The sequence below is a fragment of the Fringilla coelebs genome (assembly GCF_963513975.1).
Source record: "Fringilla coelebs genome assembly, chromosome: 8".
Taxonomy (NCBI): Eukaryota; Metazoa; Chordata; class Aves; order Passeriformes; family Fringillidae; genus Fringilla; species Fringilla coelebs.
The window spans coordinates 36,660,609-36,684,564 of NC_140066.1; the positions used below are offsets into that span (position 1 = coordinate 36,660,609).

The 23,956-nt window shown below is 54.1% G+C and overlaps 1 protein-coding gene across 1 annotated transcript; it reads left to right on the forward strand.

Moving 5' to 3' along the window:
* Nucleotides 1-486: 486 nt before the first annotated feature.
* Nucleotides 487-18,388, forward strand: PWWP2B (PWWP domain containing 2B). The gene is made up of 3 exons (XM_084210206.1): nt 487-713; nt 5,447-7,094; nt 17,915-18,388. The coding sequence occupies exons 1-2, from the start codon at nt 547-549 to the stop codon at nt 7,074-7,076; spliced, it is 1,797 nt and encodes a 598-aa protein (XP_084066332.1). The 5' UTR covers nt 487-546; the 3' UTR covers nt 7,077-7,094; nt 17,915-18,388.
* Nucleotides 18,389-23,956: the final 5,568 nt, after the last annotated feature.

Sequence of the window (23,956 nt, forward strand, 5' to 3'; positions counted from 1 at the left end):
GAACTTCTTTCCCTGGAGGGGCAGAGCCCTGGAGCAGCCGCCCAGGGAGGGGCTGGGGTCTCCCTCTGCAGAGCCATTGCAAGCCCTGCTGGCCACGTTCCTGTGTCCCTGCCTGGGCAGGGTTGGGCTGCGTGATCCCAGAGGTGCCCCGAGCCCGGCTGTGCTGTGCCTGAGACATTTCTGAGGGACCCCGAGCCGAGAGCGGCGGCCATGGGCGGGGCGGGGCTCACCTGGCGGCCCCGCCCCCTGCATGACCCCGCCCCCTGCGCGGCCCCGCCCCGCGGGTGCCGGAGCGCGGCTCGACCGCCAGGTGGCGCGAGGTGCAGGTCCCGCCCCCAGCCCGGCCCCGCCCTTCCCAAACAGACCCCGCCCCTCCCGGCCGCGCCCCGCCCCGTCCCACGCACGTGGCCGGTAGCGGGGCGGGGCCGTGACGTCATGCCCGGCGGCGGGGCGGGGCCGTGACGTCACGCGCGGCGGCGGCGGGCGCTCCGTGAGGTCACGGCGCGGCCCGGCCCAGCGGCCCCGCCGGCGGGGAGCGGCGGGAGCATGGCCGAGGCCGGGGCGGCGGCGGGGGACGCGGCGGGGGCGCCGCCGCCGCGGGTGGGCGCGTGGGTGCCGGTGCTGGTGGAGCAGATGGTGAACGACACGCTGGTGGTGACGCTGAGCTGCGGGGAGCGGCGCTTCACCGGCGTGCTGCTGGACTGCTCCAAGAGGTACGGCCGGGGATGGGGGCACCGGGACCGCGGCGGGAGCGGGGCCCAGGGCGGCGGGGCCGCGCCGCCCCCGCGCCCTTTGTTCGGCCGGGCGGGACAAAGCGGCGGGGTCGGGACCGGCCCGGGGCACGCGGCGGGGGCGGAGCGGTGCCCCCGGACCGGCCGGACCGGCCGCGGCCCCGCACGTGGCCCCGGGGAGCGCGTCCCGGCTCCGGGGCCGGACCCCCGGCCCTTCCGGCCGCAGCCCCCGCGCCGGTTGCTGCCCTCGCCGGCCTCTCTCCCCGCGCGGAGCTCCCCGAGCTCCCCCTGCCGAACCCCCCACGTCCCGGCAGGGCCCCGGGGACGGGCGGCGGTTCCGGGGGGTCCCGCGGTGGTGCCCGAGTTCTGCGGAGCCGAGAGGGGCATCTCCGAGCCGCGGGCTGCGGCTGTGCGCCGCGGGCACCTCGTGGTCACTCGCACCTGCCCGGCTCTGGAGGCGGCTGTCCCGGGCTGTCCCGGGCTGTGCGCGGTGCTGGGCCGTGTTCCTGTGAGGAGCAGGTTTGGTGCTGCTTGCTGGGTGAGGGACAGATCCGTGCTGCGTGGGAGCAGCCTCACCTCTCTGATCCATCCCACGAGATGCGCGGAGCAGGAGTTCTGAGCTTCATTTTTGTAATTTATTTGGTTTTACATGGCTGTCCCGGAAAATTGGAGTCAGATTTTCAAACGCATTCAGGCACCTAATGCTGTGCAGAGTCCATAAGCCCACCCTGGAGTCTGGTCCCAGCCTGAGCAGCTGGTGTCCCTTGAGCGCCCTAACATTTCAGTTGGTTTCCTCTGCAGTAACACTTCTTTCACCTGTTTTTTTTCACCCTAACCTTTCTCCATTATTTTTTTTCATCCTTCTTTCTCCCTCTGCTCATAGTGGCTCCAAGAAACAACCAGATGGGTGTTTTTCCCAGGCTTTAAGGCAGCTCTGCAGCCCGGTGCTGCCGCAGCCCTGTGGGTGGTGACACTGGGTGGGAGGCAGTGGATGCCCTCTGAGCACTGGGGCTGTCCCCGAGGGTCAGTGCTCGTTCTGTGGTGGGTGGTGGCACTGATGTGTGCTGGGTGGGAGGCAGTGGATGCCCTCTGAGCACTGTGGCCGTCCCCTGGCACCACATCCTGCCCGTGTTGGTGCCGAGCGCTGGCTGGCCTGTGCTGACCGTGGCAGGCAGGGAGGGGTGGTGGCCAGCGCAAAGGGAGAGCCACGGCCTCTGCCCGTGTCTCTCAGGAGGGGACTCTGTGAGTGAGGCAGGACCCTGGGGACTTGGAGCAAGCACTGCAGTCATCCCAGGTTTGGGGTGTGGAGGGGAGGAGAGATCTTGTTCATCCTACAGCAGAACCCCGGAGTCGGCCTGGCAGTGGCTGGAAGGTGAAGGTCAGGATGTGTCCCAAAGGCAGCAGGAATTTATCCACTTGGTGCTGAGCTTGGAGTGCCTGCAGTGGGTGTGTGACAGAGCTGTTTCTCCTCCTGCTGCTGCCTGGCTGATGGAGCTGTGTCCCACCAGCTTGTCCCTGTGCAGGGGTCACCCATGCTCTGCCTGTACCCCCCTGGGAGATGGGACTGGTAGGAGAGGGGCCACCAGGGCAGGTTGTTAGACCTGCATAGAAAGAGGAGATTACCCCAAAAAGGAAGGAGGGCCTATATGGTGATTGTTCAGCTTTCTTTTGTGGTTTAAAGTGGTTTCAGCATCACACAGTAGATGAATCTGTTTTACTTAGTTGTGGTTGCTCTGTCTCTGAAAGTGTTCAAGGTCAGCTTGGACAGGGCTTGGAGCAGCTTGTCTAATGAATGCCATCCCAGCTCAGGGCAGGAGAATTGGAACTCCTGGATGATTTTTAAGGTCCCTTCTAACAACACAACCTGTAATGCCTTGTTTACTTCTCCTAAGCTGTAGTGACTGCTGTGGGGAGCTGAGCAGGAGGAAGGCCTGCCACCCTGAGCACCCAGGGCACTCCTGGCCATCCAGGTCCCGGCTGGACACCTGTGGTGTTTTGCCAAAAAGGCAGGTGCAGGTTTGAACCCTAAACTGCCTGCTTGGGTGTGCAGTGGCTCAGGCCATGGGCAGCCGAACTGCCTGCGCCATGCCCGTGCCCTGCCCGCACTGTGCCCTGCCTGTCCCTGTCCCCTGCCCGTGCCTGCCTGTGCCTGTGCCCTGCCTGTGCCCTTTCTGTCCCCTGCACCTTTAGGAATGAGGGGATGTAGGGAGCAGTCATGCTTGACCTTCCAGCTGCTGGGGAATTATTTGCAGAAAAAGTGCTCGTGTCCCTCCTGTGCGTGTCCCTTCCTGCCCCAGCCTGGACGATGCAGCAGCATCAGGGTCTGCCCAGTGACTGGCAGTTATTTGCTTCCCATAAACTGTCTCTGCTCAAAGTGATCTCCATAGTGTACATGCTCAAGTATAGATTTAAATGCTGCTACAGTGTTTCTGATAACAAGATTTGGTAGTTTTGCTGCAATTGAACTTACTTTAAAAGTTGGGTTTTAATTATGCAGGGGTATGAGTAAAGGAGGATGGCATCTCCTGTACCAAGCAGAGACTGGATTGAGGTACCCAAGTCCAGCTGGCTGCAGCTGCCCCAGAAAGGGGGATTACAAGCAGGGTGAAATCCCATCAGCAGTATTTCCTGCTGCTTTAATCACAGAATCCCAGAATGGCTTGGATTGCAAGGGACCTTAAAGCTCATCCTGTTTCAACCCCTGCCATGGCAGGGACACTTTCCACTGTCCCAGACTGCTCTGAACCCCAGTGTCCAGCCTGGCCTTGGGCACTGCCAGGGATCCAGGGGCAGCCCCAGCTGCTCTGGGCGCCTGTGCCAGGGCTGCCCACCCTGCCAGGGAACAATTCCTTCCCAGTATTCCCATCTAACCCTGCCCTCTGGCAGTGGAAGCCATCACCCCCTGTCCTGTCCCAACAGGCCCTACTAAGAAGTTTGTCCCCGTCTTTCTAACAGGCCTCCCCGCTGAACTGGTGCCTGGCACAGGCTGACAGCTGGGGAGGGCAGGGGCCTGGGGTCTGTAGGCAGGTTCCAAGGCACAGAGGCTGTGTCCAGCCCAGTGGGCTTACAGGCTGCTGCTACATTAATGCTACACGCACAAACCATCCTGTGAGTGAACCTTTGGGTGCTCCACTTCTGCCAGGCAAGGAGCTCCATGCCATTCTGGAGGGTTCAGTGACCTGAACAGGGCGAGTGGGCTTGTGTCTATATCTGGAGCAATTTTCTGTTGTGACCAAGTCACGCAATCTCACTGCATAAAATAACCATAATTTACAGTATCATTTCATTCAGAAATGGTCTCACTTTGGAGTATGAATGGTGCCGACATCTCTGTCTGGCTGTACAGACTGTGCTGGCTTTCTGGGTTGTCATTTAAAGACACCTACATTCTTGGTTGCCTCTATTTAAAAAAAGCCTCGTTGAACAAAAATATTTTGTTCCAAATTATGTGATTTCAACAGCTTAATGCTTTCCCAGTTAAACTATCATTTAGCAGCAGGTTGTTGCACTTTTTCACTAATGGGGAAGGACTTTGGAGGTTCCTCTCTATCAGGAAACCCACAGCACTGGCTTTGTGCTGCTCTTGGTGAGAGGTGTGGCACTAAGTGGATGCCTTCAGCTCCTCTTCAGTGCACTCTGCTAGCGCTCACCAAAGTGTCCCCCTCTGTGACACCACCAAGACATTCCTCCCTTGCCTCAGGAGGGGTCCTTCCTTCTGGTGGTTGGAAAGAAAGCAATGGCTGGCAAGGAGGGGAATGGGAATGTAGCATCCAAAACCCACTGGTATTTTGTCTGTACCTGTTCTCCATTCCTTTGTCTCCTCTTTGTGGCTCTCCTATACAACATTTTGTTATTACTAAGAAGGCCCACATGCTTCACTGATGGTGTGTTCTCTGCACAAGTGTCTCTGGAAAGCCAAGGCAGGGAGCTTTGCCCAGTCAGAGTCAGTGCTTTAGGGCAGAATCTGTCCCAGTGCTGTGTTAGCATAATATTTCTAATGCCAGGCCAAGGGCATAAATTCATACATTTTGGAGACACCAATTGCAGTTGTGACTTTCAGCATTTCAGGATTTGCTTTTGCCAATATCCAGGCAAGATACTTTGTCCAGGCCTTGGTGGGCTGTAATGAGACTTGGCATTGAAGGACAGAGTGTCATCATTGTTAACTCTGCCATTCTGGAGGAGCCATGGGTGCCTTATGTTACCAAACACAGCTGAATATGGAGAGACCAAGGAAGAGGAGCAGAGCTGTGTCTTGCTGAACCTGTGCAAATTATCCACCCAAATCAGGGTGTTCAGGTTTAGAATGAAAAACTGGAAAATCAGCCATGCATCTACAGTGAGAAGAAGGGCAGTTTCATAGCTGCCTAGGCTAATCCAGATCACATCCATCCTCTGGCCTTGCCAGCCTGCTGATGCAGTAAACTGCTTTGTGGGATAAAACTTACAACTTCTTAGAGCAAAACTTTGTGCAAAGAGTTCATAGACATAGAGGTTTTGATCCCTCTGCCTTTCTGGGAGGAGAGTAAAGACACCTTGCCAGATTTCTGCACTGCTGTTATTTTTTTCAGTGGCAGAATTGTCTGCCTGATCATAGTGTTGGATTCTCAGTACTGAAGCTGTGGGACGGCAGGATCTTTTGGGTTCCCAGAGAAGCACCTTTCAAAGCTCCTGACTCTGTTTCTTTCCCTCCCTGTCTTCTCGCCCCAATTTAGGTCTGGATTGTTCTGTCTGCCATCCTCCTTCCCGAAGCACGAGGACCCCCCCGCCGGCGCCTGCGCTCCCGGAGCCGCTGAGGGCGGGGGTTCCGCGCAGGGCGAGCCGGAGCCGCGGCCCGCCGCCCGGCCGCCCGCCGACGGCAGCGCTGAGGAGCCGGTGCCGCCGCTGCTGCCGGCGCCGGGCAGCCTCCCGCCCTTCCCGCCCTACTTCGAGGGAGCCCCGTTCCCCCGGCCCCTGTGGCTGCGGCACACCTACAACCAGTGGGTCCCGCAGCCGCCGCCGCGGACTATAAAGAGGACGAGGAGGCGTTTGTCGCGCAACAGGGACCCGGGCAGGCTCATCATGAGCACCATCAGGCTGCGGCCCCGGCAGGTGCTCTGCGAGAAGTGCAAGAACACGCTGAACCCCGAGGACGCGAACGCGCCGCGGCAGAATGCCAAGACCAGGAGGAAGCTGAGCATTCAGGACAAGGAGCAGAAAAAGCACGGCGACTCCGACTACGTGGAGAAAAGAAACAAAAGAGAGAAGAGGGAGGATGACAAGTTTTCTGGGGAACTGGTGCATCGAACGCCAGTTATAAAAATATCCTACAGTACTCCGCAAGGGAAAGGTGAAGTGGTAAAAATCCCTTCCCGGGTTCATGGCTCAGTCAAACCGTTCTGTCCGGAGCCAGTGTTGCAGAATGGAGCCGGGGACCAAGAGGAGAGCGGGATCTCTGAACGGTGTCGACAAACCAAATGTTTAATGGACAAGTCAGCAGGCAGCCAGCTTGCTTCCATTCCAAAACTGAAGCTCACACGGCCAGTGCATTCCAGCGTGGATGTCCCACCCCCAAAGATACGGCTGAAGCCCCATCGCATCAACGATGGTCAGAGTGTTTCAATCTATAAGGCAGAACTGATTGACGAAATCAATGTCCTCCAGAACAGCAGGGAGTCCAATCCCAGAGCGTTTTACAATGATGAGTCCGCTGACAGAAGTTTAGCTGAGATGTCTTCAGGCAGTTCAGGTGAAGATGATGACTTCAAAAGGTTTCCCCAGGGTAAAGATGGACATGATAACTTGGCTTTCCTCATGAATTACCGTAAAAGAAAAGCAGATTCTTCTAGTTTGTCGGTGTGTAGCAATGACAGTCTAGATGAATCCAAGTCTTCTAGTTCAGAAGTGACATCACCAGAACTGTGTGACTTTTTGCCTGGTGATGATGCCTCTGTCTCTTCATCTTCAAAAGATGAGCGTAAAATTGTGCCACCACTGACAGTTAGACTGCACACCCAGAGTGTGTCTAAATGTGTTACAGAAGATGGAAGGACTGTTTCAGTGGGGGATATTGTCTGGGGTAAAATTCACGGGTTTCCGTGGTGGCCAGCACGTGTTCTTGACATAAACCTCAGCCAGAAGGAAAACGGGGAACCTTCGTGGCGAGAAGCTAAAGTGTCATGGTTTGGCTCTCCGACGACCTCGTTCTTATCTGTTTCAAAACTCTCTCCTTTCTCGGAATTTTTCAAACTGAGGTTTAATCGCAAGAAGAAGGGCATGTACCGGAAAGCCATCACGGAAGCTGCAAAGGCAGTCAAGCACCTGACTCCAGAAATACGAGATCTCTTAACACAGTTTGAGACATAACTTTGCCTCCAGTATCAGGTGAGTGATTGCTACACTAACGCTTGCCATGAAAAGCCTCCTGGTCTTTTTAAATCTGTATTCCACTACTTGTTTGCATTTGTTTTTCCATTAAATCTGAGATTAGCAATTTTGACATTTACACTTGGCTGTTAGTTGGTGGGGGTAATTTCAGAGGTGGTGAGAAGCTTAATTCCAAACTTTTGGGGACCATGAGAATTGGAGCCCCTATTCCCAGAGGGAAATGCTGGCCAGGCAGGACACTGTGAGGAAGCAGCCTGTTCAAAGAACTGATAAATCTGTAGCTGTGTGCCTGGAAGCCTAACAGCTCCTAGGCTTTCAGTTTCCTTGGGTCAAAGAACTAAAACTTTCACTGGAATTAAGATGACATTTATCATATGTATGTGCTGATGCCCAGCAGTTACCCCTAACAGTCTAGGATCCCTTTGCTCCCCTCCTTCTGATCCCTCTGGTTTGGATTTCTTATGAAGGTCCTTTACGGCTCCTCAGAATGATTGTACCAAAAACTGTCTTTGTGGAACAGTATTTCAATATCTCTCACAGTACTTGGGGTTTGGTTTGTACCTAAATTTTCAGTGTTTCTCTGGGGAATGGCCTGGATCAAATGAAATTCCTTTGGGCTTCACGTCTGTGTGAGGACATTAGGTGGGAATGGAAATGTGAGAGCTGATTCTTTGTAATGGATGAGTTTCCCTTTCTCATCAAACAGTCTGCCTGGGATGAAAATTTGGTACCTAAAAATACAGGATGTGACATGACTGGCAGTACAAATTCAGGGAAAATCCAGCGACGTGGACGAAACCTGAAATCATTTCACAACCTTTCAGTTGTCACTGTCCAGATAAGACCTCAGCTGTGATGGTATTAGACAAGGGGGGGGTTAACTTTTGTCAAAAACCAGAGGTACCACTGGGAAGAGCCTTGTGTCAAAGGCCATGCTTTATGCAGTGTGGATTGTTATGTTGTCCCCTGAATGCTCTGCTCTGTTTCATGCTTGAAGGACTCTGTGAGCAAGCCAGGGCTGCTCCTCTGGACTCTTTTCATTATCTGAACTGTCATAATGCAGTGGGACTGGGACGGTCAGTGCTCATGTAATCCTGATGGGAAAATGGGATTTTTTTCATACTCTCTGTTCATAGGACTTCACTCCTTCCTTGAGTGTGATGAAGGACTTGCTTTGCTTGGGTTATGACTCCATCTCAGCAAGCCTGGCGGGAGTAAATAACCAGAGCATGACATATTCATGCTGTGTACTCAGGGACAACTGCAGCAGCAACATTTCAGCTTCCTTCTTGATCTTGCCCGTAGAACTGCTGCTTAACTCTGGCTAAGGACTTTATTATATCAGGAGTGTTTGGATTGGACCCAAATTCCTATTAGCTAGATCAGGAGTATAAATAAACCTGCTGCCCAGAATGTACTGTCCTTGCCAGTGTAAGAGTCCTGGCCAATCCATGGCTCCTGTCTGGACAGTGCTCTGGTTAAAGGAGCAGCAAACTTCATCCTCTGAGCTGTCTTCACTGTGTGTGTGAGCAGTTTGGGACAAAGGTCAGGAATGTCACCATGGTTTCTGACATCTGTCCTTGCCCTTGTGGGTCCTGGGCAGGCTGGCATGGCCCAGCTGCAGAAGGGACGACTTGAGGAAGCACCTAATGCTCAGATCAGACAGATTGGCTATATCTGTCCCACGGGGAGTGGGAAAGCTGTGGCCAAGAGGAGTCCCAAGCCCAGAGCTGGAGGATGCTTGCCCCCCACATGGCAGCCCACGGAGAATGCTGGCTGCTGGCCCCAGAAGGACCTGGCCAGGAGGGGGGCACAGGCTGCAGGGCAGGGCCTCCAGGAGGAGAAGAGACCTTGCTCCAGAGACACGATGGGATCTGAGCTACAGGTACATAGCAGGTCTGTAAATGGGAGGAAAGATGAACATCTGGATAACATGAGGATAAGAAAATGATGGGATGGCCTGGATTAGACCAAAACTTTCCTTCCCTCTGTGCTCTTCAGCCAAACCTCTGCATGTGTATATGGGTATATACATTTAGCAGATACCACGGTTTTGTTAGCCTCCTTCAGCTGGCTTTCCACAGGGATTTCCTGCTTACATGTCTGAGTTGAGCTGCCAGCACAGTCTGCCCAGCTGAAGACTACATGACTGTTGGATAAAGAACTGCAAAACTAGAAAAGCAGAACAACACAACTGCCTGTGTTCCACATGTCACATTTACCTAGTTTCCCAGTTAGACCAGCCTGTCTGGAGTTTTGGTACATCACTTATAAAACTGCTCATTATTTCAGAGAATTGTCTGTATCGAATTCTCTCCTTGCAGGAGCATTGAATTTTGTTGTTTTCCTTGATTTTCCATAAGGTAGACCTGAAATGTTTCCTTCAGCTGCTCTTTCACTGTCCTTTCCTGAAGGATGGCATGAAAGGGTTTGGGTTGGAAGGGACCCTGAAGTCCATCCCATTCCACCCCCTGCCATGGGGAGGTGCACCTTCCACTATCCCAGGTGGCTCCAAGCCCCATCCAGCCTGGCCTTGGACACTTCCAGGGATGCAGGGACACAGTTTCTCTGGGTAACCTGGTAATATTGCATGGGAGCACTGTAAAATCCATCATGCTGGGCCTTCACCAGTAGTGGGACAAAGATTTTTGTCATCAGGAGTCCATAAAGTGGCTTCAACCCTGACACCGCTCATGCTAATCCTGGCCACAGCAAAAGTTTGTCACTGGTGACACTTTATATTGTGAAACTTTCTGTCTTCTGGCATGTGATGTGTTCTGCAGAGGGTAGCTACTGGAAAAATATACAACACTGCAGGTCACTTGTGGATGCACAAAACTGAAAAAAATTGATTTTTTTTTTTCTTTTAACTTGGTTTGAGTTGGAAAAGCTGGTAGGATCACTTCTTGTTACTGCTTTGTCCTTGGGGTTTCTTTGTGAGGAAAGTACTAGTCAGGTAATGACAGGGCTTTAATTAAGTAAAACAAGTTTCTGGAAAAACAACAGGCAGAATAGCAGCCTGTGGTACTCAAACTTGTAAGACTTGGTTTAGAGTAGTGCCAGGAGAGACATGTCTGCTCACCATCTTCTGGAGCTGCTCTGTAGCTTCCCTGGTGTGTGGCACCATTGAGCCAGCCCAAGGCACAAGGAAGGCAGTGCCCCTGGCTTGGAGTGATAGATGCTTGCCTCTCCCTTAAGGAAAGCCCACCTGAGGGAGGGAAGGGGAGCCAGGACCCTTGGGCTGGTGTCACACACATTTTATTGGGAATGAGCCATGGCTGTGGCTGCTGCTCCAGCTGTGCCTTGGGCTGGGGCACAGGAGGGAGGGAGACTTGTGTTTCCAAAGGCCCCCCTTCCCTGCACGAGGAATGCATCGTGTGGGGGGATCAGGGGCTTTACAAGGAGCACATGTTGCTCCAACCCTGCTGTGTGGGAAGGGTGTCCCTGCAGGGACAGGCCCTTGGCAGGGCTGGGTCTGCTGCTCTGTGATCCTCCTGAACAGCTCCTCATGGCAGACGTCCCCTCCCTGCACGCAGACATGCAGTAAACCTCCAGTAAAAACTGCTGGTAGGATTTCATCCACATCTCTGCATAAAACAAGTTTACAAGATGTATATTCCTTTGCTTTTTCAGTCTGGAAAATCTTATATTCTTCCTGTCTCTCCCCTGTCCCCAAGCTGTGACTGTGGAACCATTAAACTTGCAGATGCTGAAGGCTTTCATTGTAACGGCTCTGAGCTTAACAGACCCTCAGTGTCAGTACATCAAGCCACCCATCAGCCCGCTCCTGTGTGTAGCAAACTCAGAGCTGGCTGCATGCTCACTGTCTATAGAAACCACCAGTGTAGAACCTGGAATATCACATCGTGACTTCACCTTCAAAGGTGTTCAGGGCTCTGTGTGTCCATGCAGCCAGTGCTGCTGCCAGTGAAACAGCATAAATCACTCCACAGCTGTATTTTCTAACACACCTGCCCAGTCACATGGAATATTTCAGCGCAGAAGATGAATGCTTAGGATTTTTCTTGCCCTGCTTTCTAAATGCTTCAGTCCACTAAAACCAGGCATCCAACTTAATTACTGTTTCGCAGTCTTCCTGCTCGGACATCAGCGTCTCTGCATGCTAATACAAGGTGGGAGAGCAAGTCCAGAATAGGCTGTGCTGCATTTTTGTGTGCCCAGCGCTGATGGTTGGAGCTGCACGTTGGGTGCCATGCTGCTGATGTGCCCGTTCCAGAAGCACTTGCCCATTGTGTCCAGGGGCTGCCTTTGGATACACCCAGGCCTGTGCTGCCCTGTCCTGGGAGCTGTGGCCGCTCTCCATCCGCTCTGCTCCCAGACGTATTCTTTGGAAATGCCAGCGGGCCATGCATTGTGCTATTTCTAACTGCACCTGCGCCGCGCCGGTGCCCCGGAATGCGATCGGCTTTCAGAGCTGCAACTTCAGCTGCTGCAGGAGATTGTATTCCCCAAGGGCTTAGCAGCTCCCTTGGGAGCACCCTGAGCTGCTCCCGGGGCTGAGGGTCTCCAAGCTCCAGCTGGAGCTGCAGGCCTGTGCTGGTTGTGCTGGCCTAGCGTGCCCGCAGTGGGCAGCGCGTCGGGTGTCCCCCAGCAGTGTCACCAGCCCACAGTGCACCCAGTGCCTGTAGGAGCCACACAGGATCAAGGGCTGTGCCAGGGTCTCAGGGCAGGAAATGGGAGAGATGTGTGGACAAAGAAACTGGAAATTGGTTTCTCTGAAAACTTACAAATAAAGTAAAAACAGAGTTTCTGTATGTTTTTCTGAATTATGTTTATTTACTTGTTTGGTTTTTGAACTCAAGTGGAGGTGTTCAAGTTGCAGCTGCAATTCCCCTTTTCCCAGCAAACTTGGAGAGCAGCAGGGTGGGAGCCAAGGGGCACACAAGGGAGTTCTCTGATCTCCCAGGCAGGGCTTGGAGCTTGTCCTGCCCCTGTGGTTCATAAGCAGGTATTTGTACAGTATTGAGCACCTCCAAGGTGCATTTACAGAAAGGCTACTTCGAGCCTAAAAGGAATAGGGGATTTTGGGAAACTTTGTGGTAGCTCTGTGTAGGGAAGGGTGCCTGTGCTCTGCAGGTGAGGAACAAACAGGATCTTCACACAGCTAATGGCACATGCAACTGCTTGGCTCATGGGGCTGCCTGACACAATGGGTGACACAAATTGTACAATCACAAGATACCTTAAAGATCATTTTTTTCCACCCCCTGCCATGGCTGGGGACACCTTCCACTATCCCAGGTTGCTGCAAGCCACATCCAGCCTGGTGTTGAACAATTGAATATTTCTCATTTTCATGTTCAGGTGTGAAAAGTAGGACTTTGATCCCAAAAACTGATGTGATGGCTCTTAATGTTGAAAAACCTACAAGGTTGTTTTTCAGCCTTGATGTGTTCTGTTTTATCCGTAAGTTGCCATCAGTGGTGCTGGCACCAAGGTGAGCAGGAGTGAGTGGGCTGAGTGACAAGCTCTGCTCCTGCCTGTAGAAGGCTTACAGAGCTGCTCACCTGTGAGACGAGGTGAGCACCAGCTGGGATGTGCTGGTTTTGGTCGGGGTACAATTAGCTTTTTCCACAGTGACTGATTTGGGGCTGTGTTTTGGATTTGTGCTAACACAGGGTTGATAAAATAGAGATGTTTTCAGTATTGCTGAACAGGACTTGCACAGAGCCAAGGCTGTTCCTGCCCCTTGTACAGCCATGCTGGGGAGGGGGCTGAGGGTATGTGGGAGGTAGGGAGGTGACACAGGTAGGACAGGAGACCCCAACTGGCCCAGGGGCTATTCCAGTCCATATGATATCATACTTAGTATATAAAGTGGGGGGAAAAAGAGGGAAAGGAGGACATTTGGGGTGATGACATTTGTTTTCCAAACTCAAGATTAGATGTGATAGGGCCCTGTTCTCCTGGAGGTGGCTGAACACCTGCCTGCCCATGGAAGCAGGGATTTAATTTCTTGTTTTGCTTTGTTTGTGTGTGCAGCTTTTGCCTTCTCTATTAAGTTGTCTGTCTCAACTCATGAGTTCTCCAGCTTTTGTGCTTCCAGTTCTCTCCCCAGTCCTGCTGGTTGGGAAGGGAGCAGGCGGCTGCAAGTTTCCTGGCTGCTGGATGGGGCTATACCACCCCATGGGGCCTGCTTTTTTTTATTTAAATCTGCTTGCTGCAGCTGTTCTGTGTAGTGTCTCTACCTGTACAGAACACATGGGCTCTGCATTAGCCAGATAATGAACTCTGCACATCCTGAGATTACGTGCAGCTGAAATAGGTTTCTGGTGTCCGGCAGCAAGGGCACAGATGGAGCTTAATACCTCAGCTCCTGGAGGGCTTGTGCTCTTCCCATCTACTGCCCTGTGCCCCAGGGCTGCAGCTCTTCAGTCAGCTGCCAGTGCTCTCTTGCTTCTCCCGGGGCTTTCTCTGACTGAGCAGGAGCAGGAGCAGCAGGACCCTGCCACGGGCACAGGTGACAATGTCCCTCTGGTGTCTGAGGGTTGTGGCTGTGGCTTCTACCCAACCCAAGGTGCCCATGGGCAACAGAAGGGTTTCCTCCCTGGGTATGCCCGTGCAGGTGAAGGTGCCCTCATCTGAGTGGAAGGTTCCCTAGTGCCAGAGCTGTTCCACAGGAGCCTGTTGTGCCCCACATTAGCTGTGTCCTCCTGACCTGTCACTGCCTTCATGGCTCTGGCAGGGAGGAGCTGGGCAGGTGGTAATGAAGCTCTTCCCATTAAGCTGATGAATTTCTAAAGGAGTGAATGCCTTCACTGACCTACCGGTTCCTGTTTCATCTGCAATAGTCCGTGCTAGTGCACGATCAGCCAGCCTGGGTTTCTTGATGAAGTACATTTCCTGTGTGCTCTCAGCACCCAGAGAAATGAATTGTAGCAAATTACTGGTGTGACTTCCCATGTGAGTGATGACTTGCTCTGTTTTGATGCACGCCAATAACCTGAGCCATTTACTCATGTGAAAAACAGTCCCTTCCAAAGGCAGAAACCCTCAGTGCAGGATTTGTCATAGGGATGCTTGGATGATGGAGTTTGAGAGCTCCAGTGTTGGAGAATGTAGCTGCCAGCCTGCTCAAGTCAGCTGGATTCTGGTGCCTTGAGAGCTGGAGACAGTTCCAAAAGCTCATGCAGCGGGCCAGAGATGGGGATCCCAGCTGCCACCCTTTCCTTCCTCCTGCGAGAGGAAGGCACGGGAAGGAAGGATTTTACCAGCTGGCTGCTAGCAGCAGCCTCTCTGCATTTCTCCCAAGGAGAGAGATGGCTGGAGAAACACTGATTTGGTGATGCTCAATTACAGCCTGCTGTTAATTGCTTTATGATTAGAAATAATCCTCAGAATAAGCTGCTTGGGCACACTTGGGGTGCTGCAGCTTCCAAAGATAAATTGTCTTCTGCATTCTGCTGTTGCTCAATCTGGATTTATGAATGGCTTTATTTGATCCAAAACTTCATTTTTTAATTATGAACAAGCACTTGGCTTCAGGGGAGCTGCCTTGGCCCTCCTTTGGACATCCATCTTAGCACCCAGCCTGTCCTGAGTCAGCCCACAGGTGTTGTGTTAGTTACACACGGGCCAAGACAGCAGCATTAGCCTGCTGCTCCATGCTGGAAGTGGGTTTTTAAACATAAATTTCTGAAGCTTTCCATGGATGAAGTGAGAGCATACAAGGGGCTGTCACTGTGGCTCCTCTTGGACACGTGAGAACTCCTGTGCGTGCACAGGCACCAGGGCTCTGTCATGGGGTGCCCATGCCCCTCGAGACTGGCTGCAGAGCTCTGCAGGTACAGGTGCCCACCCAGGCACAGGGACCAAGCTGCATGCCAAGGCTCCAGCATTCCAAGCTGAGGAGCATCCAGCTGTTTTAAAGCTGCTTGCTCTGTTGCTGGCAGCCCCAGCTTTCTGCTCCCACAGGACAGAATCCCTGATGTTTGCCCTCTAGTAGTTCCTGGAGCAGCTGAGGTTTTGCCCCTGTCCCCATGGAGGAGCCCCATCTGCCCTGGCAGTGGCAGGACCCTTCCCTGGCATCGTACTTCTGGTGTGATTCCTTCTTCCTCCCAGTGAGGAATCCCAAAGAATCCAACCACCCGAGGGCTTGCTGTTACCTCCTCAGCCAGGAAATGCATTTTTTCCTGTTTAGACAAGATCTTCTCACTCTGTAATGTCTCTAAAGTGTCAGTGCTTTCAAAGCCACTTGAGGGATATTGTTCCAGGTCCCTGGGCCTCAGGAAGGTTTAAGGTTTTCCTAAGTGTAAGGTGATAAACCTGCAAGTGAGATTGTTGTGTGTTCTTGAAAGTCTCTCTGTTCATCAGAAGACAAATAGATTCCCCTGCCAGATTAGGTATGAATTTTATACTCTATTGACTGCAGGTAACAGAGCCCTGGGGGGAGACCTCCCAGTTTCTGCCAAATACTGAAAGTGTGTGAAACCTGATTGCAGCTCTTCTCTGGAATACAGCTTTTGGGACAGATGTTCCTGGGTATTGAATCAGCTCTTTGCATTCTGCATTGTGTGGGCAATGCTGAGGATCATTCTGGGTGCTGAGTCTGAGGGAATCAGTGTCACTTTGGGTCCCCTGCCTGCAGAAGCAGTGCTGCTGCCACATCAGCAGCTTTGGAGATGTGATCCTCTTCCTGTGTTTGGTGTTCTTGGTTCATTGTGCTAAGTCACAAACCTCAGCTGGGGGTAGTTTGAAGGTTTCTGAGCTGCTCTTCTATGGTGTTAATGTTGTATATCAGGAACATGAACACAGATCCAAGCTGGTGTCTCCTGCACTTCCTACTCAGCTGGAGGTGACATGGTTGGTGTGGCACAGCCTTAGGGCTGGTCATATTCTTGTGCTGCTGGAGCTGCATTGCCCTGGGCCCAAGGTGCAGTGATGCTTCTGCAGCTGGTCAGAGTGAGTGGAGGTGTCCGTGCCCTTCTCTCCCTTGGGTCTGTATCACCGAGTTGTTCCATGTGTCTTCTGGCTTCTTCACTTGAAGGCAAGTGGATTTTCCCCTTGAACTCTTCTAGGGCTTCCACTCTGTAGCCTGGCTTCCAGGGCCAGCATGAGTCCCTTCTGCACGCAGGGGTACAGGTTAGGACACCCCTAGTTTTTGTTAGGCATGTTGTTCTCCAGGAGTTGCTCCTTTCCAGGTCATCAGCCCTGAGCCCAGGGCACTGGTGGCTGCTGCGAGGGCTGGTGCCAGCCGTGTGGCACATGAGGCTGGGGAGGGATGTTGGCTGTCCCAAGGGCCAGTGCTGTGGGGCCCCATGGGGCAGCAGCGCCAGGGGCAGCTGCTCTGTACTGCAGCTGGGCACTGCGGCTGGGTTACTGCAGCCAGGCACTGCAGCCGGGCACTGTGGCTGGGCACTGCAGCCGGGCACTGCGGCTGGGCACTGTGGCTGGGCACTGCAGCTGGGTTACTGCAGCTGGGCACTGCAGCTGGGCACTGCGGCTGGGTTACTGCAGCTGGGTTACTGCAGCTGGGCACTGCAGCTGGGCACTGCAGCTGGGTTACTGCAGCCAGGCACTGCAGCTGGGCACTGCAGCTGGGCACTGCAGCCGGGCACTGCATCTGGGTTACTGCGGCCAGGCACTGCAGCTGGGTTACTGCAGCCAAGCACTACAGCCAGGCACTGCAGATGGGTTACTGCAGCCAAGCACTACAGCCAGGCACTGCAGCAGGGCACTGCAGCAGGGCACTGCAGCTGGGTTACTGCAGCCAAGTACTGCAGCCAGGCACTGTGGCCAGGCACTGCAGCGGGGCACTGCAGCTGGGTTACTGCAGCCAGGCACTGTGGCTGGGTTACTGCAGCTGGGCACTGCAGCTGGGTTACTGCAGCTGGGCACTGCAGCCGGGCACTGCAGCTGGGTTACTGCAGCTGGGCACTGCAGCCGGGCACTGCAGCCAGGCACTGCAGCAGGGCACTGCAGCAGGGCACTGCAGCTGGGTTACTGCAGCCAAGTACTGCAGCCAGGCACTGTGGCCAGGCACTGCAGCGGGGCACTGCAGCTGGGTTACTGCAGCCAGGCACTGTGGCTGGGTTACTGCAGCTGGGCACTGCAGCTGGGTTACTGCAGCTGGGCACTGCAGCCGGGCACTGCAGCTGGGTTACTGCAGCTGGGCACTGCAGCCGGGCACTGCAGCTGGGTTACTGCAGCTGGGCACTGCAGCCGGGCACTGCAGCTGGGCACTGCAGCAGGGCACTGCAGCTGGGTTACTGCAGCTGGGTTACTGCGGCCAGGCACTGCAGCTGGGTTACTGCAGCTGGGTTACTGCAGCCAAGCACTACAGCCAGGCACTGCAGCCAGGCACTGCAGCTTGGTTACTGCAGCCAGGCACTGCAGCGGGGCACTGCGGCTGGGGCACTGCAGTCACAGTCAGCAGCTTGAGCACTTGCAGGTACTTAGAAAAGCTTCTGTATGGCTGCTCTCAAGGGGAGAATAATCCTATTTTGTAGATTGTGTTCAGAAAGTGGAGGCAGATGTTCTTCACGTGGCGTGCTCCATGGGGACTTGTGGCGGATTAACCTACAGTAACCCACCCGAACAGGGACTCCAGAGTCTTTAAGCCAGACCAGAGATTTATTATCATCACTGAAATTCATATCGTGTCGGTCTTGGGGAAAATCCCACTCTTACTTTGGGTTTGTTAGCCTGACAGCTTTCTTCCCAAGCTCAGCCGCTGCTGGTTGCGCCTGCTGGGCCAGCTGGGAGCAGGAGAATTCCTGGCTATATTTAGAGGTAAGCCGCAGCGTGTGCCTTGCCGCTCTGTCACAGTAACCTCTCCCTCTCTGGCTTTCTTCAAGGTAACAGAAGACGAGCACAGCTGTTCTCCTAGAGGGTCACCACGTCTGTCCCGCCCGAGTGCTCCCAGAGGAAGGGGGCGGCCGCCGTGCGCACGGCACGAGGATGAGGCTCCTGGGCAGAGCGCTCCGCGTGCCACGGGACAGGTGACAGGACACAGAGCTGGGAGGCTCTTCTGGTGTGAGGCAGGGAAGGCTTAAGGATATCTTACCCTAGAATGAGAATTTGACCAGTCGGACGGCAATGAACTAGGAGAACAGCAAAAACCACAACTCGGAATGTATTTATTACTTAAAAGTTAGCTATTCTTGATAAAACTCCCCAGATTATTGCTGCTGCTTATTTTACTTACAGATTTCACACACTTGTTAATTTTAAAGCTACCGAACTTTTATTCAATACTGTACCCTGAGAAATGTAATTGGGTCAGGACATGCAATAGAATGAAATCGTTGTAGTGTCTTAAGTACAATGGACTCACTTTGTGTCTATTAAACCTTGGAAGATGTGCAACACACAACAGTATGGCTCTCATTGCATGTTAAAGCTTTCTCGTGTCATTTACTGCAGAGCAGGAGAATCAGTGGTGCCGGGTACATGAAAAGCAGTGCTGGGGACATGGGTGTCCTCGGGTCCTACTCCTGTGCTTTCCCAAGTCACCTGGAGGAGCAGCACAGCCTGGCCCTGCCCTTGCTGCATGCAGAGGGTTCCCTCCAGCCAGGGAGGGAATCCATGTTCTGAACTGAACATGAACATGCATATAAGCATGAAGTTGTATGTTCACACTCCGTGAGTGGGATTTAAGGTCCTTTGAACATGTTGGACAGAAGAGTCCTCTCCTTACCTATGACCAAAAGGTGATGCACGATTCTGAGCCAGCAACCAAACAGCTTTTTTTGCCAAATTCAAACGGTTCACAAACTGAAGTGACATACAGACAGGATTTTGGAACTGTAACAGTTCATTTTTTGGGTTTGTGTTAGTCTACCCTTTCCTTGGATTCCCTCAGTCCAGAGACATTCATTTGAGGTGGTCAGTTGCTTCTGGTGCTGGAGAAAACAGTTCAGAGTGTCCCTGCTCAGTGCAGTGTCTGGCTGTGGGAGGTTGCCTTGGAGCTGCAGGATCTCTGCACTGATCCTGTTCCTGTCAGCTGGACCTGCTGCAGCAAACACGGGATGAACTCTTGCTGAGTTAGAGCCAGCGAGTCAGAAATCACACAGGCTCGTGTTTTCCTGGTTTGTGCTGCTTCACACTGTGGTCTTTGACTGTCAGCAAGAGAGCTCAGAGCTTCCCGTTTCAGCAACAGTGTGACAAGGAGAGCTCGGCACCAAACCCCTTCTGCTGAGCCTCAGCCCGGCACTCTCTAGGGGAAATCTGCATCAGAACCGCGGGCAGGCTGTGGTGTACAACACGAGGTGTTGAACCAGGACAGCTGTTTCCCAAGGCCCATTTTGGTCACCTCTGCAAACAAATCATTAAGCTTCCTGTTTTCCAAAAAGAAGTGCAAGAAGGACAGCAGTATCTAGCAGGAGATGTGTTCCTGCACCTTGTGTGAAGCCTTTGTGCAGTGGGTGTTTACGCAGGCTGGCAGAGGTGCTCCTGTGCTGGGAGTGCCCCTGCTCCAGGAGGAACAGCCTTGCCTTTCTTAGCTCCTGCCTGTCTGACCTTAGGGGCTCTTTGTGAGGTTTTTTCTAGCATCTTCTTGAGCTGGGCCTGGGCTGACCTGATGGCTGTGAGGTGGTTTTTGTGTTTTCTGCTCACACAGTTGTGCACTGTACAAAATTCCTGCCCAAAAGTGCTGCCAAGCGTTTGGCTGTAGCATTACAGCAGGGAGCTGCAGGGAGGTACAAGCAGCCTTCTGTTCACTTAAAAAATAATTTTAAAATGCAAACAAGAATAACCAGAACCCTACTCCTCACTACTCCCAGGAAAAGCACTTGTCTGCTTCCATCTCCAGTGAAGGGCTGCTCCATCACACATGTGGAAAGGCTACTCCAAGGTTGAAGGAGATGCCAAGGACAGTAGGTGAGTGCTGGCCACATTCCTGAGCAGGCAGCCCACGGCACTTGGGTCTCATGAGCAGGCAGGAGCATTCTTCAGACCAGCTGTTCATTCTCTGCTGGGTGTGAGCAAACTGTGTGATACCTCACACGTGGGGCCATTGATTTTCTCTGGGCTTGGGTTACGGGATGGCTTGGGAGGGTTTGCTCAGGGCCAGTGTCCATCCTGAAATGCTGGGGTGGTCCCCAGGGTGGAGTTGTTTAGGGGATGTCCAGCTTTGCCCACAGTCTCTGCAGTAAAGCCCCTGGTGCAGATCAGCCCTGCCAGCTGTGTCACAGCACGGTGGGAGCTGCTAGCCTTGCCCGCTCCCCCATGGAAGGGCGCAGATTGGCACTGGCAGCTCGTGCCCTCTGGCAGTGCCCTGCTCCTGCGGCTGAGGGGGACTGAGTGCCTGTGTCTGTGCCAGAAACCTTCCCTGTCCTCCCTTCAGGCTGCTGTGGCCAGGCAGGGGTCCTGCTGTCCTTGCACCTGGGTGTGTGACATTCCTGACATTGCTGTGCCCTGTGGAGAGCAAACAATGGGCTGTTCCTGCCCTGGGCTCTGCTGCTGAGAGCTGAGGTGAAATGCCAGTGCCAGCAGACGGGAGGTTCCAAAGCTGGTTTGCTGCCCTTTGTGCCATGGGCTGGGCAGGCAGCCTCCTCCAGAGAGCACTGAAAATTGGTGTGCCAGGTCTCCTTGTTTTCCTGTGTCCCTTGTGATGCCCATTGGTCTGACAGCTGTCTGTCTGTCCTAACGCCAGCTTAAAGAATAAAAAAGAGGAGTGACATTTCAGTGCTGCAGGTGAGTCACTGGATTTTTGACACTTGACTAAGACCTGCCACAGACAGTTCCAGTACAAACATGGTAACAGAAAATGGTGCTTGGGAGGCAGGGGAGTGCAGGTCCTGCCAGGACTCAGCAGCTCAGTGCCAGAGGTGGGTTAAACCCCTGCCTTACACAGCACCAAACCACAGCCCAGCTGTGGGGCTGTGTGGGGGCTGCCAGAGCTGCCCCACTGCTCCTCGGTGAAAAGATGACTCAGGTTTTGGCAAGGCTGAAAGGATGAATCTCGTAGCAAATTGCTTCTTTGCCTTGGCCATTATGCAGATAAATGAAAATAATTTCTCAGCAAGTGCAAATGCGTAAGCCAAGAGTACAGTGATGCTTCATTTCTTAACTGGTTTAGAAAACCTAATGTGGAATATTCTAAATATCACTTTTAATAATGTGAGGTTGGAATGGCTTAATTCATTCTTTCACTGTGTCAGAGTAAAAGCTGCACAGGGTTAAAAACCTGGATGTAACATTCAGGAATAGTGAGTGGTCTGTAGCATTCTCTGTGCTTCCCATCCAGTCCCACCCCCTGCCACGGGCAGGGACACTTCCTCTAGACCAGGTTGCTGCAAATCCCATCAGCTTGGCATGGAACACTTCCAGGGATGGGGCAGCCACAGTTTCCCTGGGCGGCCCTTGCCAGGGCCTCACCTCCCTCACAGGGCAGAATTTCCAGTATCCCATCTGACCCTGCCCTCTGTCAGTATAAAGCCATTCTCCCTCATCCTGTCCCTCCAGGCCCTTGTACAAAGTCCCTTACCATTATTCAAACCTATCAGGATGTTTTGTAATAAGGCTTTTTGCTAATATTCTAAATCTATAGATAAAATTTTGGAGTTGTGGTGGGCAAACCATCGTAGAACCTGCTTGTCTTAACCTGTGTTGTTTCCCTAAAGCTTCCCTTGCCTCTCTTCCAGCTTCAAGATTACTGTTCTCTGTTCCCTCTTTGGGCACTTCCCAGGGGTCCTGGGAAGCAGTTTTGCATTGATCTGTCCTGCTCACCTGGCTGTAGCCTCACTGCAGTAATCCTTCCTGGGGCTGAAGTGTTCCTTCATGAAGAAATAGCGCTTTAAATGTGAAAATAGCTTTATCCTGGCAAAAGAGAAACCTGCTCTTCTGGAATGTGTGAATTTTCTTATTTTACTAGATCTTCAGATTATATACTGTCCATTTTTTTATTCCTGCCTGTAGCAGAGGACATCCAAGCAGCCTCAGTGTGTTTTTCTCTGTGTCTCAGGACTTACAGCTCTGCTGTTAGGCCAGGGATCGACCTCAAGCAGCAGTAGCCAGGTGGGACCTGGGGTCCCCTGCCCCACACCTTTCTCATCCCTCGGCAGGGAGCCCGAGCCAGGGCGCCTGGACCATGTCTGTGGCCATGACTGTGACTGCCCTGGCTCCCTCATCCCAGCCTGTCCATCCCTGCCTGGTCCTGCCGGGCTCCAGCTGATCCACGTGCCTGTGCCTGAACCTGAGCTCTGGCTGCACAGGAGAGACCAGCCTGGACACAGGGAATGTGTCCCCGAGCATTGCAGGGAATTAGGTCTGGCTGCCCACCTCTCCAGGGTGGCTCAGACAAGCACCATTAAAGGGCAGCTTGCTTTAATCTACTCAAACGTCTGTCGTGTATGGAAAATATTTCCTTTCTCCTAAATTCTTTTTTCTTAAGTGCATCTCATAAAACACAAAGTTGGGCAAGTTGTTTTTAAAGTAGATTTCTGAGGGAAAGCACATAAACTGCAAGCCGGTTTGCATTAGACACCAAAACCTGGAGCATTTGGCTTTGATAAGTGAGGCCCAGTGTGGCTTGAAGCAGAACGTAGCTGAAGCAGGAATGCTGAGGGCAGCTGAGCTGCCTGTGCAGCAGCCCCAGGCAGGGAAGGGGCTGGTTTTCCCTGGGGAAGTCCTTGGTGCCACTGCAGTAACGCTGAAGCCACCTTCAGTGGGTGGAGGTGGCACAGGGGGTCCGAGGGGCGAGGGGGAGCGGGGGGCCCGGCCGTGCCAGGGCTCAGCCAGCAGAGCCCATCCCTCTGTGCCAGATTTCCCGGTGTCTGCCTGGAGCCGGGAACCCTTTGGGGGCAAATCCCCTGAAATGCAGCATCTTCCTGTGGGCTTTTGCCCCCCGTTCGGTGAAGGAGTGTCCCAGGGGCTTGCCAGGCCAGGCAGGGGGGACACTGGCACACCCTTGGCTGGAATGGGGCTGCGCTGCTGCTGCTGGCAAAGCCGGCATGGGGATGGTGACACCGGCTCACTCGGGCCACGTGTGGTGGCTGCTGAAGGTGAAGGTGGCTCTCCTGCTGGACAGGCTTGGGCTGGGCAGCAGGGCTGGTGGGGAGGAGAGTGGAGGGGACAGGCAGGGCAGCCCTGGGGTGGGACCTGGAGTGAGGGGTGCCAGCCCTGCGGCCCCTACACGGGCACAGGGCACCGTGAGGGGTGCCAGCCCTGCGGCCCCACACGGGCACAGGGACCAGGGCACAGTGAGGGGTGCCAGCCCTGCAGCCCTACACGGGCACAGGGACCAGGGCACAGTGAGGAGTGCCAGCCCTGCGGCCCCACACGGGCACAGGGACCAGGGCACAGTGAGGGGTGCCAGCCCTGCGGCCCCACACGGGCACAGGGGAGCAGAGTCTCATGAAGGGTGCCCACCCTGTGGCCCTTCACGGGCACAGGGCACCAGGCCCCAGAGCTCGGGTTCTCTGCAGAGGGGAGCTTGGTTTGGTTCTGCGGCTCCCGGCTGGCTGGGGTGGGGATCCTGCCTGCTTTGATTCTGCTGATGACTCTTCCCCCACCCCATCATTTTGCTGCACGGCGTCGTTGCAGGAGCTATAATGGCTCTGCGTGGTTGGGGTTGCAGCTGGGTGTGAGCTAATGAGCAGCTGGGGATCAGGCTCTGCTGGTCCGAGCGCCGGCACCGCGCGGCAGCACCCGGCTGTGCCACCGAGCCCGCACAGCCCTGCCTGGGACAGGTGACCCATGGCTGTGCCACCGAGCCCGCACAGCCTGCCTGGGACCGGTGACCCATGGCTGTGCCACCGAGCCTGCCTGGGACCGGTGACCCATGGCTGTGCCACCGAGCCCGCACAGCCTGCCTGGGACCGGTGACCCGTGGCTGTGCCACCGAGCCTGCCTGGGACCGGTGACCCATGGCTGTGCCACCGAGCCTGCCTGGGACC